At 44.3% G+C, this 15,624-nt stretch overlaps 1 protein-coding gene and 1 long non-coding RNA gene across 2 annotated transcripts; both read right to left on the bottom strand.

The window, feature by feature from the left end:
- Positions 1-9,358: 9,358 nt before the first annotated feature.
- On the bottom strand, positions 9,359-10,266 carry LOC130118373 (uncharacterized). The gene is made up of 3 exons (XR_008810757.1): positions 10,202-10,266; positions 9,775-9,831; positions 9,359-9,413 (listed from the first exon to the last, which is right to left on the bottom strand). It is a non-coding gene; the product is annotated as an uncharacterized LOC130118373 (long non-coding RNA).
- Positions 10,267-11,874: 1,608 nt separating this feature from the next.
- On the bottom strand, positions 11,875-15,248 carry LOC130118500 (uncharacterized; the record flags this gene model as incomplete). Its single annotated transcript, XM_056286953.1, has 5 exons — positions 11,875-11,969; positions 12,077-12,309; positions 12,691-12,960; positions 13,345-13,454; positions 15,108-15,248. Coding segments are annotated over 5 exons (849 nt in total), but the record flags the coding sequence as incomplete, so codon positions are not given.
- Between the last annotated feature and the right edge of the window lie 376 nt (positions 15,249-15,624).

The following is a 15,624-nucleotide window of genomic DNA, read 5'->3' as shown; positions in this document are numbered from 1 at the left end:
TGAGAGGAAGAAATCGTTGACACATATTGTTCAATTTCCTTCATAAATACAAAGAGTTTATGCTTTTTGTTTGTTTGTAAATTTACATTTGTGACTGTGGAATTTGGCAAGAAGTGGAATTAGCTCAATAAGAAAAAAATTCATTAACGTCTTGGTCACTATAATTATAGCAACTCTAATGGCCTACTTTTCACTCTCACAGAAGATAACACCGTTTCTGAATTAGCCGTGGAACTTCGGCATGTTTATTTCGCTCCATGCATAACGTGCACATAATCCGACTGACTCTCGTCTACCTTCCCGCTCCCGTGGCTGCTCTGTTTACTATCCCATAATTCCCTGTGTCCTTAAAGGTGTATTCCCCTAATACTGAACATCACATCCCTCCTACATTCCCAGGAAAGTAAACATTACATTCCTGCTATAGGATAGGGGTTGAAGTTTCTTTGTAACAAATCCCACTAGAGGTATCACAACATAAACATTTTTGTTTTTGTTTTGTTTTTTTTAATTAACGGCATACAAAAACCAAACTAATGCTCCACTACAACACAGTCCAAGGTGTTATGCTATGGCACAAAATCATTAAGGTACTCTGGCTGCTTCGTGGCAACCCTTCTTGGGTAGCGAGGGGCGCCTGAGGTCACTGGGCCTGGCGTTGGGTTGGGTTCATCATTGTAAACAAAGTCATTTGGGTCAGTCTCACTCCGCATGCTGTTGTCCTCTCCCAGTGTACCAGTTGGACCAAGTGTGGGGGACACTCGCTTGAAGTGTGACGCATTTCTTGTCACCACCTGCTGCCCCCGTTGAGCAGTGATCATTGTTCCTTTTGCTGCAGTGACTTGAAATGGCTCCGGATGGAAAAAGGACTGGAATTTGTTCTCTAGTCGCAGTCTTTTCACCAGCACATGGTCACCCACTTTAAGAGCAGGGGATGGGCGACAGAAGTGTTGGTTGTGATGCCCTTTCATCTTCTCTTTTGCTTGTGTGTCTCTGGCTCTCATGAGCTTGTCTGGAACTGTGTTTTGGACATTGGGTAGTGTTGTGCGCACCTGCCTACTAAAGATGGCTGTGGCAGGTGGTTTCCCAGTGGTGTTGTGTGGGGTTGTTCTGTATGCTCTCAGGAAGCGATTCAGTGCTTGTTGAGTGTTTTTGCATTCAAGTGTGGCAATCTGGATCGTTTTTTTCAACGTTTTCATAAAGCGCTCAACCTCCCCATTTGCTTGGGGCCAATAAGGGGTTATCTTTCAGTGGCGGAAGCCTAGGTATGAAGCAAACCTGGAGAAGTCCTCAGAATTGAAAGGAGGACCATTGTCACTCTTGACAACTTCTGGGATGCCAAATAATGAGAACATGCTGTCTAGCTTTGGTATAACAGCTTTTGCAGATGTGGTGGACACCTTCTCCACCACCGGGAACCTTGAATAATCGTCTATCACTACAAGTAAGTACTCTCCATTTGGCAATGAGCAGAAATCCACACTCACCTCAGTCCAGGGTGCAGCTGGAAGGGGAGTCATCTGGAGTGGTGCATGAGATTGTGTTGTGTTTGTCACTGCTTGGCAAGCAAAACAGGTTTTGATGCAGTCTTCTGTCTTTTGGTCTATACCAGGGAACCATACTTTTTCCCTCAAACGTTTCTTTGTCTTTACCAACCCCTGGTGGCCTTCGTGAACAATGTCAATCACTCGGTTATGCAGAGATGAGGGTATTACCAGCTTGTTACCTCTGAGAAGGAAATCAGATGTGGACACCATGAGCTCTGACCTCTGTGCATGAAAACATCGGAGGAGTGATTTTTGGGCTGGAGACATGTCTGCTGTCTGTTCCAGAAGAGTGTGCCACTGTCCTGTTCTGGCCGCAGCTATGACCCGCTGGAGGCATGGGTCAGACTGTGTGGCAGTGTGGATCTCCTGCAGTGTCATAGCGCGGGGAACATCATGGTCAATGATGAAACGCACGTGTGCTTCAGCCAGCTCGGTGGCATGTGTGCTATTCGACTCGTGTGTGTGGACTGGGTGTCTGGAGAAGTAGTCTGCTGGGCTACCAACACCTGCCTTGTAGGTCACAGAGAAGTTGAAGTTCTGTAGCTTTAGTAGCCAGTGTTCAATTCTGGGAGGGGGAGAGGAAGATGGCTTGTTGAACATGGGCACCAGCGGCTTGTGGTCAGTAACCACTGTGAACGGGCATCCGAGTAGCTATAACTGGAAATGAAGGCAGCCCCAGATTATAGCTAAAGCCTCCCTCTCAGTCTGTGAGTATTGCTGTTTTACAGGTGACAGTGTTTTGCTGGCATAGGCAAGTGTGTGCAGTGTACCATCAGAGTCAGTTTGGGTAAGAACTGCCCCTAGGCCTACAGGGCTTGCGTCCACAACAACTTCTGTGTGTTTCGATTGGTCAAAATAGGCCATGACTGTGTCGCTGCTCAGTGCATTTTTGAGTTTGTCAAAAGCTGTCTGGTGGGTTGGGGACCAGTCTCACAGCTGGTCTTTCTTTGTGAGCTCTCTGAGAGGCTGTGTCAGGGTGGCTAGACCTGTAATTAAACGACCACAGTATGTGACAAGGCCAAGGAAACTTCTGACCTCTCCTGGGTTCCGTGGGGCTGGGGTCTCCTTGACTGCAGCCACCTTCTTGGGGTCCACTGAGATGCCTTTCTTGGGGTCCACTGAGATGCCTTGATCTGAGAATACATATCCGAAAAACTCCGCCTTGGTCTTGTTGAAGTCACATTTGTCAGCATTGAGTGTGAGGTTACATTTACTGAGACGCGTAAGGACCGCCTCTAGGCTCTTGTCATGTTCTTCTTGGCTAGTGCCATACACCAGCATGTCATCACTGACGTTCAGAACACCCGGGATGTCAGACAGTGTCTCTCTAATGGTAATTTGGAAAATCTCTGCCGCTGAAGATATCCCAAAGTTGAGTCGTTTGTAGCGCCTCAGGCCCACGTGTTGTGAAGGTTGTTATGTAGCAGGAGTCAGGATGGAGTTCAATCTGGTGGTAGCCAGCTGTCAGATCAAGTGTGGAAAACACTTTTGCCCCATTGAGGTCGGCTAGAATGTCGTCCACTGTGGGAGTGAGGTGCCTCTCACGCTTGATGGCTTCGTTTGGGCGTCTCATGTCAACACACAGTCTGATTTTTCCTGGTTGTTTGGGCTTTGGAGCTACTACCACCGGAGAGACCCATGGCGTGGGGCCTTCAACACGTTCGATGATGTCTAGCGCCTCTAGTTTCTCCAGCTCCTGTTCCACTAGCTGTCTCATGTGGAAGGGGATGCGCCTGTGTTGTTGAGCCACTGGTTGCACTGTAGTGTCAATGTGGATTTTCACTTGGTGATCCTTGAGCTTTCCAATGCCTTGAAAAATGGTGGGGAATTTTTTTTGGAGCATGAGCGGCACACGTACATTGTTGACCAGGCGGACTAGGTCGAGGGCAACTGCTGTCTGGCAGCTTACTACAGGAATCGCTGGCTTGTCGACCACGAAGAATGTTTCTCTGACAATTCTGTCTTGGAAGCCGAGTTGTGAGCAGAATTGCCCGCGCATTGGCAGAGGCGTGCGGGAGCCATAAGCAAAAATCTGGACTGATGTGGTCTGCAGTACTGGGCGGGCTGGGAGTGATTGAAATGTGCAATAGTCCATTACATTGACTGAGCCTCCTGTATCTACCAGCACTTCGAGAGGCGACTCATTTATCTGAATGGTCTGTTGGCGCTGTGATAGCTGGGTCTTTCAGTGTAAAAAGATATCTGGGGGAGTGGTCTGTGCTGTCTTCATTGGGACGCGGTGAGTGGGCATTTGATTTTGAGGTGTCATCTGACTGTTGACATTGTACATAGTTCATACTTTGTCTTGGGCGCGACCGGCACATTTTTGAGAAATTATTTTGTTTGCCACAATTGCGACATGCAAGCCCACGTGCTGGGCAGTCACCTTGATGAGGGAATGAGCCACCGCAGTTGAAGCACTCACGTCCGTGCGCGCCTGGGGCCGTATGTGCAGGCTGCAGGGCAGAATGAGCAGGTTGCCTAGCCCGCTGATTCATGCGCTCTCGGTGGCGCAGAGCCACAATACCATCCGAAACGGTGTCTGATCGTTTCTCCATTTCACGTGCTTGTTGTTCAGACGCTTCTTCCAGCCTGGCTAGTTCCAGGAGTTTTGTCAGATTCACCGTGGGATCAGTGAGAGCTTTTCTCCTAAGCTTGTGCGATACGCAGGTTTGCACAATGTGGCGTCTTATTTCTGCATCAACATCAGAGAACTCACAGGATACTGCAAGTGTGCATAAGCGGACATAGTATTCCCCAACGGTTTCATTTCCAGACTGTGTAGATTGCCTAAACTTGTACATCTCAAAATCCACATTCCTCTTTGGTGAAAAATAAGTCTCAAGTGCCTTAACGGCTTTATCAAAGTCTTTAGCGACTCCCTTATCAGGCAGCGTCACAAAAATGTCATATACCTGTTCGCCCGCATAATGAAGTAGCATGGCACGTTTCCTAGTATTGTCTTTGATGTCCATGGCCAACAAGAAAATTTCGAAATGAGCCGTCCATTTCTCCCATCTAGGTCCCAACGTCCCCGGGGCACCTCCATGGATATCAAACGCCGGGAATGCGTCGCTCGACGCGAAAAACTTTGCCATGATGATATGGCGGATGACTTGGATGAACTTGTTGATTCGTGCTAGCTAGCTCAGCTAATGCAGTTAGCTGAACGTTACTACCCTTTTGTTACTATTGATTAGAGTTCATAATTCAATTCGGCAGTGCAGGTTCCGTCAATCCACAAAGTCCTCGTCGCCATTGTAATGACCTACTTTTCACTCTCACAGATGATAACACCGTTTCTGAATTAGCCGTGGAACTTCGGCATGTTTATTTCGCTCCATGCATAACGTGCACATAATCCGACTGACTCTCGTCTACCTTCCCGCTCCCGTGGCTGCTCTGTTTACTATCCCATAATTCCTTGTGTCCTTAAAGGTGTATTCCCCTAATACTGAACATCACAGCAACCAAATATAATATTTCTTTAATAATAAAGAACAAAATCAGAAAATGTTGTTAACTATAAAATGATTAACATCTTTCCACAGCCTATATGTAAAAGTACAAGACCAAAATAAATGGGAGCTAGTTTCAGGATGTAATTTACAGAAAGAACAATTTACATCGATGTCACCTTAACTTTTGTAAGAAATGTTTAACTGGATAGAATCTATGGATCAACTTAAAAGAAATTTCTTTGACCTTATTTGTTAGAAGGAACGTTTGTGGTAAGGACCAAACGTTCTTCCAGTCAGTATTACTAACAACGTTACTCCAATAAAATATTGCTGCAGGAAAAGAAACGATGTTGGCCTGAAACAAAGCTCTTATTCTGGAATTCATAGAGGTATGACTTTTTATTTTTTTCCTAACGGTGATTAAATTTGTTCAGGGGTTGACATCGACCAGGGCATAAATTGGCAAGTTTTATCAACTAACCTCAATGTAAACCCATCGGCGGCAATAGCAACTGCTCCGGCCATCCGTTCACTCAAATATTAACCCGAGCGTGGCGTTATAAGATGCTTTACCTTCCTCATTGTCAATTCCCATTTTAAGGTATTCTTTTAATGATATCCTCCACATTTCTCAGCAAAAAAAACATGAAATTTTCCTTAATAATTCAACAATACAATAGGTGAATGTTATGGCCATCAGTTTAAATTATTTCTCCTTCGGTTCAGAGATACCAAGGTTTTTTGTCAGTTTTGGATAGCGGAAGGCTCTCCACTACCCATAACCCTCAACCGGCATTGCTATGGAGATGAAGACAGTCCACTTTGCATTATCTGTTACCAAACCGTTCCAAACTGATTCAGAAAATGAAAGTTGATGATTTAAAGTGCCGAATGTTTTATTAGGTGTCTATGAATTGCAATATCTAACTTCAGCTCGCCGTTAGTGACAGATCAACAGATCTGAAATAAACCAGCAACTTTACTTTTTATTAACATAGATAACCTATATGCAGTGTAATTACTAGTTCGGCTGCTGTAATATATATATATATATATATATATATATATATATATATATATATATATATATATATATATATATATATATATATATATATATATATATATATATATATCCATTATCCAAACTGCTTATCCTGCTGTCAGGGCCTATCCCAGCAGGGGATGCTGGAGCCTATCCCAGCAGTGTATATATACGTTAGCAGCTGATGAGTGCGCGAGGGGCCGTGCCTATACTCCCCGGGTCCTATATTCCCCGGGTCCTATGTTCCCCGGTCGCGATATTATGAACCCTACATAGGCCTCGCCAAAATCCCGTTTCTGGCTTTGTCACGTGTGCGCCACCGTAGCAACGCGAAAATATGTTGTTATGGGGTTAGCGCTCATCAAGGAAACGCTGTACACCCACAATTTAACCTGTCTAAGTTATCCACAATCAACATTAATATAATACCAATAACGTATCCAAGGAGCAGAGGCAGACCTTGTAACCTAAAATTGTTAGGTTAGTCAACTTAAGGCTATTCTTTCCCTCACAATCATAATTTCAACCCCATGGTTCACTTTTTAGACGATTCATAAGTTATGTAACTTAATATTTTGATTATTTTTAATCAAAACCAAAAATAATCTAGACTTCCTGCTTAATTTCGTTTTCAGGGCAAACACTTAAATCATAAGACAAACATCCTAGTCATGTCTTTCACTTCATTTACCAGAAAGTTTACATTTTCTACTATTAGCCTAGGCCTATAGTGTATAGTGCACAGTGTTGTATAAAGAAGGCCTGCTGAAAAGCTATAGGCTACTTGGGTAAAAGTAATGAAGTATCAGACATCGAAACTACTCAAGTTTCAATGAGCAATGAGGATCATGAACAGAGGAGAGCACATAAGACTGCCATTTTAATTATTATTTTGCCACTAGGGGGAGAAATTTACTAACTTTGGCGACCCCTCACTCTCGACAGGAGCGACTGCAATAATTGAAAATACCACCATTCATTTAGATAAAAGCAGATCTAAAAATAGGGTCCAGGGTCTTAAAAATTGAAATTCCCCTTTAAAGAAGACACGCCATGGATTTCATGAAATTTATTACAATTTTGACTGTATTATTACAATTCTAAAAGGAGAGAGAAAAAAATCATTAGGTTGCTACTGCATTTATAAAGGAGATTGGATGTACAGTATATCACACTATCATGTGCGACTAGTCTGCTGGGATCTCGCAACTTAACACTTTGTTCCCTGATGGAACAGGGAATCTGTCTGGCCAGACAGATAAGCCAGCCCCTTATGTCTTAACATGACTCCTTACGATGGGACTGGACCTCCGCCAATAGGGGCTCAGGGCCCAACAACCGTTTTTGTTCTCAAGCTCTTTTTCAAATAGATGAATTCAAATAACACCGTCACCAACCTAGATTGCCATTCTAATGGCAAGGAGTCCCTGGGGTTCCTCAAGAAACCATAGTTTGAGCTATAGGACCTGCGGCCAAGCAATGGAGCCCATTTCCTTTTAGGGAGTAGAGGAGCTTCTGCACAAAGCTAAGAACAGGGCTGAGCTGAGCTGAGCCAATATGTGGAAAGCTATAGCTTTTTTTTAACCTTCAACACCCAGGTACCTGACACAAATCAGTTCATGGAGGTCCATTTGTACGTCATTGGTCACTGGAAAGTGCTATTGCTGAATCAATATAGTTACCATATTTTTCGGTGTATAAGTCGCACCTTTTTACATAGTTTGCCAGGCCCTGCGACTTATACACAGGTGCGACTTATATATGAAAATATTTTGGCCTTATACACCGGTGCGACTTATACACCTGAAAATACGGTAGTTATTACTATTATTCATATTAGAAACAAAAGCAAGCACTTTACCAAGTATCACTTGTCCTTTTTAACTGCTAAAAAAAAATCTATTGACAACATGCTCGTGTTATGGGTGTGAGTCTGTCATAGGCTCTAACCTCTATGAGGCATCTACAGTAGTTGGGTATTCCTTATGGGAAATAGTACTAAAATAGTTGGATACTTCTAATGGGATATTAAGCTAAAACATGAACATAAGTGAACATCTACCAGCAAATTGTGCTCAATTACAATATTTCTCTAAAAAGAGAGAAAAAAATCATTAGGTTGCTAGTGCATTTATAAAGGAGACTGGATGTACAGTATATCACTCTATCATGTGCATGCATATGGCCCTCAGTGTGTCTTCCCTAAGGCACTGTTTTCTTGGACACAGAAGGAAAGATTGTGAGGTGCGGGCTTTGCTCTTCCCTTCTTGTGGTAGCCGTGCTCCTTCTTAGAGCTTTTTGGGGGCCGGCCGGCTCCAAGGCTTCTCCTCCCACCCAAAGGGGTCTTTCTTCGTCTCACCGCTGTAGGTTGGATACCTATTGTGGTGGTTGTTTGGAGGAAACCCCTTGGTCTCTTCCGTCCCATCGGTTGGGCTTGTGGTGCTTTCCCTATGGAGAACAAAGCAGACTGGATGGCTGAGTCTGTGTGGAGCTTTGAGAAAGTGGACAGAAAAGCCTTAACAGGTGCGCTGTAGCTCTCATCCTCCTCCAACTTCCTTTTCAGGTCTCCAACAAAGTCATCCAGCTGCCTCTTCAGGTCCTCTGTGTCTGATGTGCCTAGATAGATTAAATGGTAATTAATTTGATGCTGAGTATCAGTCAAGGGTAGCGATAGGATCTGAGGATTAGTTGTGACCTTACTTGTTCCAGCTACTGAGCTGCTAGTAGCTTCATAGGTAGCATCAGATGCCTCATCTTGATGTGAGGGTGGTTCGCCTGTCAGGAAGTGGCAAAATGTAGATATTATGTAAGGGATAATGCCCGGAGTGAATTGTCATCCAGCACAGTTAAGAATTGCGAATAATTTTACACTTTTTTGAATGGGACCAATCTCAAATATATGTCCCTAAAGTGTAAAAGACACGGTTACTGCCCTTTGATGCAAATGCAAACTTTTTCATCTGCAACATTCACTGGACAGCCTTTATTGAAACAGCCTGGAGACACACGTGTCTGTCTTTCATGTAGGTAGCTTGTCCTGAGTGACAGCCTTATGGGCTGTTTTTCTTTTAGCCCAGCTGCGCCTTTGTCTTGGCTGTAAGACACAAGCACCTCCCGTTACTGCTGCTGCGCTGCGCACTGCTTGCAGGTGCGTGACATTAGACTAAGACTCTACTACCCCAAGGGGTACGCGTACCCCCACTTGAGAATCAATGCTTCAGGCTATGGCACTCGTGCAAGTGCCCATGCCTGGCCTATCTATATAATGTCTCCCACTCTCCCAATCACTATGTTACCTCCTGATCTCACCTGAGAGGGTCGGAGCAGTCCCAGCAGAATCTCCATCTCCAAGGTGTTCTTCTAGTGGGGGAATTAGATTAAATTATTAAATGAACTTTTTTCTAAAGTTCTAAACAAAACTTTATCAATCAAGTTATCAAACATTTTTATATGTTTTCCCCCGCGATTTTGTAGAAGATCACGTTATCCTCCCCAGTTCCCTTCTCCCCTCTGGTGGCCTCTAGTGGTAACAATCAAACCATGTTTTATCAATTAATGGACGACCCACAAGGTCTGACCCCAGATCATGAGGCAAGCTGTCAGTGTGTTGTTTAGGTAGACTGACAGGTTGTCTCCCCTCATCTGGAGTCAGCGATTAGGCTCTTTTGAGAGAGGTCCATTGGATTGGCTTGTGTTCCCCTTTTACAATGTTTGTACTCACCCATCACAGGCGTTTGAAAGGCCAGACTTTCAAACCAGTGCTCTGGAGTGGGTCTGCCTGTGTGGCAAATAAATTTGTTTCAGAGTACAATACATCTACTGCCACAAAAAACACATTAACACTTTGGGAATAAGGGTTAGGGTTGTCATTACCAAAATGTTCACTTCAATCTCAAAACGACATTCAGTATCACGAAATTGAAAGTTTGGCAAGCAGGAATGACAATTGTTGACGTATCGGTTCATAAGAAAGAAGTTGATGTTAAATCTAACTGAAATCTGAAATAAGTCAATAGTGAATGGTTAATTTGATTCATTGAAGCCACTTTTGACATGCAATTCGATTTTCATTGACCCTGATGTGAACATACTTTCATATCTTGTACCATGACGTATGCAAACCAGACATCAAAAACATGGAATCTCACCAGAGGCAATCTCGTGGAACATTCTCCGCAGTTGAGGTGTACTGGTTGCCGGTATTGCCTCGTTGACATTGAATGTACAAACAACTGCATTTTGGTGTTTGCAGTTTGCACCGGTCACCCCAACAGCACACGTACACACACTCAGTGATGTGTTCACATGGTACCAGGTGGTACCTGATCCACTGGGGACAGTGAAGTTGGTGTCGTCCTCCTATTTTTGTAAAGTAAAAGAAACAATTAATAAGGGTGCACCAAATTACATGGGAACACACATAGCTCCACAAAACAAGAGCGTTGCGGCGGCCCAGATTTGATTCCAGCTCAGTGCATGTCCCGCGTGTAATCCCCTCTATCTCCCCCCTTCATTTTTGATTGAATCTTATAAAGTAGACCTTCCTATCTCTATGGATGTGTTTATTTTGGGTGAGTAAGAAATTGTTTATTTTCCCAACGGGTTTGTTGCTTGTGATTGCATTGGTTAGACGAGTGTCGCAGCTCCAGCGTTCACATTTTAGTGTGACAGTGCACCTGTGCTGTGCGCTGCCCATATATGGGCTGCCGACAGTACTTCCGAGACAGACCCCGTTCGGCAAGCTATAGTTAACTGTGACCTGCAGACAGAATAAGGGTAAGAATGCTACAAACTGTCCTGCAAGTATGCAATGTGCCTTACCCGTGTGATTCTCTGGCAGTCCACATCTGAGGTAGATGGCCTTGGTTGCCGCCTGACCACCCTGTTGTTGGCAAAATCAGTGAGGCGCCTGATGTAATAGTCCTCGAACCGGGTCACCATAAAGTCAACCAGTTGGGAAAGATTGTAGGCCTTAAGCCTGTGCAGCACATTGTCTTTGATAACCTTCATGGCACTCTCGACATAATTATTCGTGTTGTTCCCACGAGTAACTAGATGTGTGCGCAAGCACAGGGCCCACTCCTCGCGTCTCCCATACACCTAGAAAGTAACAATAAGCTTACAGACCACACTTATAAACATGAGTAGCATACATAATTTGTGACACTGATAAAAAATACTTTAAAGTGCAACCAATTGAATAAATATTGTATTTAGGGATGCCACGATACCACTTTTTCCCTGCCAATAGCGATGCCTGAAGATAAATATCTGACAAGACCAACGCCGATATCTATTCTCTTGGAAATCTGCTTCCAATTAACAGAGACACTAAAAAAAGTGAATGGTCAAGCCTTGGTAACCAATAATGTGCTTCATCATGGATTTCTTTTTCCATCATGAATCAATTGCTGGTATCGGTTGACAGCATCGGCAACTAAAGAGAAGTAGCTAAAAAAACGATACCAGTATTTTTAGTAAATGTCGGCTGATATCGATACTGGCCAAATTAATATATCGGTGGGATCCCTAATTGTATTGTTATTTTCTAAAATCACATACCTTTGCCACATGCTTGAGGAAGTTTGGGTATTTTTTAGCGAGAATCCCATTGTTCAACTCAGCATATGCAGCAGACAGCTCCCCCTCCGTGCTCACATACACCAGGCGCCTGAACTCGGTCAACAGCTGGGGTCGGTCCTCTTTGACAATCTTATTGTGGCTGTCCCAAAGCCAACGCCACATTGCCTGCAGCAGGTGGAATGTACAGAGCAGCAGCCTGGATGTCGGGAAGGTGGCATGGAGGGACTGGCGGAGGGCATCACAGTCGTCCGTCATGATGGTCTGGGGGCCCTCCATGCCACGTCCAAAGAAGCCGTCTGGTGGCAGAAGACCTTTGAGTAAAGTGAATCCAGCCTGCAGCGTTGGTGTATTTTCAGATGTTGTGATGAGAACACCTAAAGGGACCCCCCCTGCGGCACAGTGTGTCATCAGCAAGAAAATGCGATGGTTCTCCCGGTCACAATTCCCTGAGGAATCGACAAAGACTAGCTCTCCGCTCTGCTGGACTGCTGCATGGACACGCTGCATAACGGGTGTACAAATGGCCACTATGAGCTGTCCATCCTTTACCTCCATCTGAGCACATCTGCCACCGTGCTCCTGGTTGATGGCGTCTAATCTTTTTTGAAGATCCACAGCCATCCCTTCGCCTGAGGGAACTCCATAGGCCTTTGCGAAGATTTTGTAGTACAGCCTGTGACGAAAAACAAAGACATCCGTTGAAAATGGTCAATCAGTTTGTTTGCTTTTGATCGTTTTGATATTTTCTTCCGATTGAATTCATTCATTAGGTCGTCCTCAGACAAGTTTGCTAACGTTTTTTTCAATCTTCTCTTTCCTCCATACACTTGGCCAGCTCTGGAGGGCTCTCCACCCCAGCATCCTGCGCTAAAACCTCCAAAAAATATTTTTGTGGGGCGACCCTTTGATTGGTGCCCACATGCAGGTGACTGCTCCCATAGTACAAATCTGCCAGCTGGAAGCTCCGGCCGGGTTTTGGTGACAGTGGACAGTGACCTGCAAATTGCATCGTCCTGAAAGCAACTTCACATGGTCTCTAAACATGGTCTCTTACCTGTAGCAAAACCCAGGGTCAGGAACAATTGACCGATCTGCAGCCACCAGAAAATAGTCGTCACCTTTCTCCTCCTGCAGGTCATATTTTATTGTGTCAAGGGCAGATGAGGGGGAGTGGCCTTGTTGGAAAAGGTCACTCAAACGCTCCACTGTCTCTTTGGAAACATCTCTCTTCCTTAGAGCATCCGCACTAATAAGAAGGTGGTTGTGGTTGTTGTTCCATTTCACCTGAAGCAGGTACCCTTCCCCCAAATGACGATCTGTTGATCTTGAGTAGGCAGGAGAGAAGTACAGTGTAAGACGTATGCATACTGTATCCAAATGTTTTGGTCTGCAGTTTTTACTTACTACTATCCTGATTATATTTGGACTTTTTGACTAGACATTACATTATAGTGGTCCATAAACAATCAAATAACTTTTTTTCAAGGGATAACCTACATATTGCCGTTTAATATCTACTAGTGAGTGAGAACATTATAGACACACACACAAACTCACACACACACATACAGAGAGAGAGGGACAGAAACACAGACAGTCAGACATAAATGCACAGACACAGGCACGTAGAGAGAGACACAGAGACACATGACACCCACATGCACCCACATACAGAACACACACACACACAAACACAAACAAAATTTACCTTGACCTCCTGTCCTCTGTACTCCTTTTCAGGACCACAGTCATGGTGGCAGGACAGCGTGTGTCCTTGGGCCCGGAGCAGTGTGTCTTGTGTTGACATCTGTAATCAACCTGTAAAATAATCAATTATCATTCTGCTTGTAATTCTCTATTGTTTGAGACACACTTGGCCTTTTCCAATACTGACTTAGTATAGACTTGTGGACTTGGGCCTAGGTTTGGTTCCATACGTTTTGCTATGGAGGGGAGGGAATGGGGGGAGGCAAGGGAAACAACACCCATCCTCTCCCTTGATCCCCCTCTCCCCTCCTCCTCCTCCTCCTTTGTGACCATATCAAACCTACGCCCAAGTCCACAAGTCCAATACTATACTAGCAAGTCAGTATTGGAAAAGGAAGACTGTCTTTGGATGCCCTCAAACTTTGCCCTCAAACTGTGCCCTCAAACTGCCCTCAAACTGTCAAACAATGCAGAAACTCAAGATTGCTACCCTTCCATTCTACACTTACTTTGTATGTGTTATATTTCCCTGACTCAGGGTAAGTTCTGGCCTTCCTCCACGTGATGGTTGACGAACTCTCAAAGGCAGAAAACCAGTCCTCCACATCCTCTAATTTACAAATCCTGACCTTCAGCCTCACTCTCTCCTCCTCTCCTACCTCACAAATGATGTGGGAATATCCAGGTGGCAACACTTTCTGTCACCCATATGATAAAGTCAATACATGGTGAATAACCCCATATTGTGGCAGTCATAATTCACTGTCTTTACTGTATTGACTAGCCACAGGACAAATGTCTTCTTCATTTCCGTCACGGATTCAAGGTAATCCGCAGTTTATTATTGACTCCAGCGACTGTTTATCAGCATTTCCCCTCCCAAAAATCCGAATTGTGATTCTGCCTCTTGCAAGGTGGGAGTTTTAATTCTAAGTGCCTCCTGGGTGAAATGAGTTGACTTCTGAACACAATTCAGATTTTTGGGAGGGGGAATGCTGATAAACAGTCACTTTGAAGTCACCTTGAAACCGTGACAGAAATGAAGAAGACATCCTAATCCTGGGGTGAGTCCGAATCAATTTGTAAAAGGCTTTGCCAATCGACAGATATGACTGCATGAAATGGCGAGTGGGTTCGAGATAGCAGTGTAAAGATGAGATTTGGACTGTGGCAAATCAATACGGTAACAACAGTGAATTATGACTGCCACAATATGGGGTAACATGGTGAGCAAAACAATCAAAACGAATATTTTCAAATGTTTTGTTGGTTCATCTTTAAATAAGTGTCAGCTTATTACACTACACTACTCTTAAAAAAATACTTGCACCTAACCTCGAGCTCTTTTGCTTTCTCCTCTGCAATCTGAGTGGGCTTGCAAATCTGACAGCAAAGAATATCTGCCATTTCTGTAAAGCAAAAGGAAGTAGGGGATGAGCAGACAGAAAGTGTGTGTGTGTGTGTGTGTGCGCGTGCGTGCGTGCGCGCGCGCGCGCGCGGGTCGAGAGAGAGAGGGGGCGAGAGAGATAGGAAGGGACTTATGGGTGTGCAGCGAGGGGAAGTTCATCTGGAGTGCGCGTTTTGGCATGTTAAACCTCACTTTCCTTCACAAAGTCAACTCTACTTGTGCAGTAAGTTAGCTAGCTGGTAAATAGTGAGATTGCTTTTTATACACAGGTAACAACTTACTGATCAGCTTTCTTAAATGTGAGAAAGTCTATTTATTAGATATATGTTCATTTTCAGACAACTAACGTTACTTACCTCCGTTCTGTTGTTGACAGCCAGCAGTCCAAAATTACAAAAGCAGCCAGCTGTCCAAAATTGCGAAAAATACAAAATTACAAAATTGAAGGTAGCTAACGTTAGCTTTGCTTCGCACCGAGTTGATAGTTGATTGTTTCCTTAGCAACGCAGCGGAAATCCGGCGTCCGTTCGCGAGATTTGGGACAGGGTACGGGATTTTGGCGAGGGCTATGTAGGGTTCATAATATCGCCGATCGCGAAACATAGGACCCTTTCGAAAAAAAAAGGGTCCCATATTCCCCGTTTTCCCCTAAAAAGGTCCTATAATCCCGGTTGCAATAGACACCGGGGAACATAGGACCCTCTTTTGGAAAAAGGGTCCTATATTCCCCGCTGTTTCCAGGGGAACATAGGACCTTTTTCCAAATAAAGGGTCCTATATTCCCCGCTATTGCCAATCGAGGAACAAACCGGGGAACTTAGAACCCTTTTTGCAAATTATTTCCTTAACGGGTCCAAAATAATAAAAACTGGG

The sequence above is a fragment of the Lampris incognitus genome, chromosome 9 (assembly GCF_029633865.1).
Source record: "Lampris incognitus isolate fLamInc1 chromosome 9, fLamInc1.hap2, whole genome shotgun sequence".
Lineage (NCBI taxonomy): Eukaryota > Metazoa > Chordata > Actinopteri > Lampriformes > Lampridae > Lampris > Lampris incognitus.
This window is presented reverse-complemented; position numbering and strand designations above follow the sequence as displayed.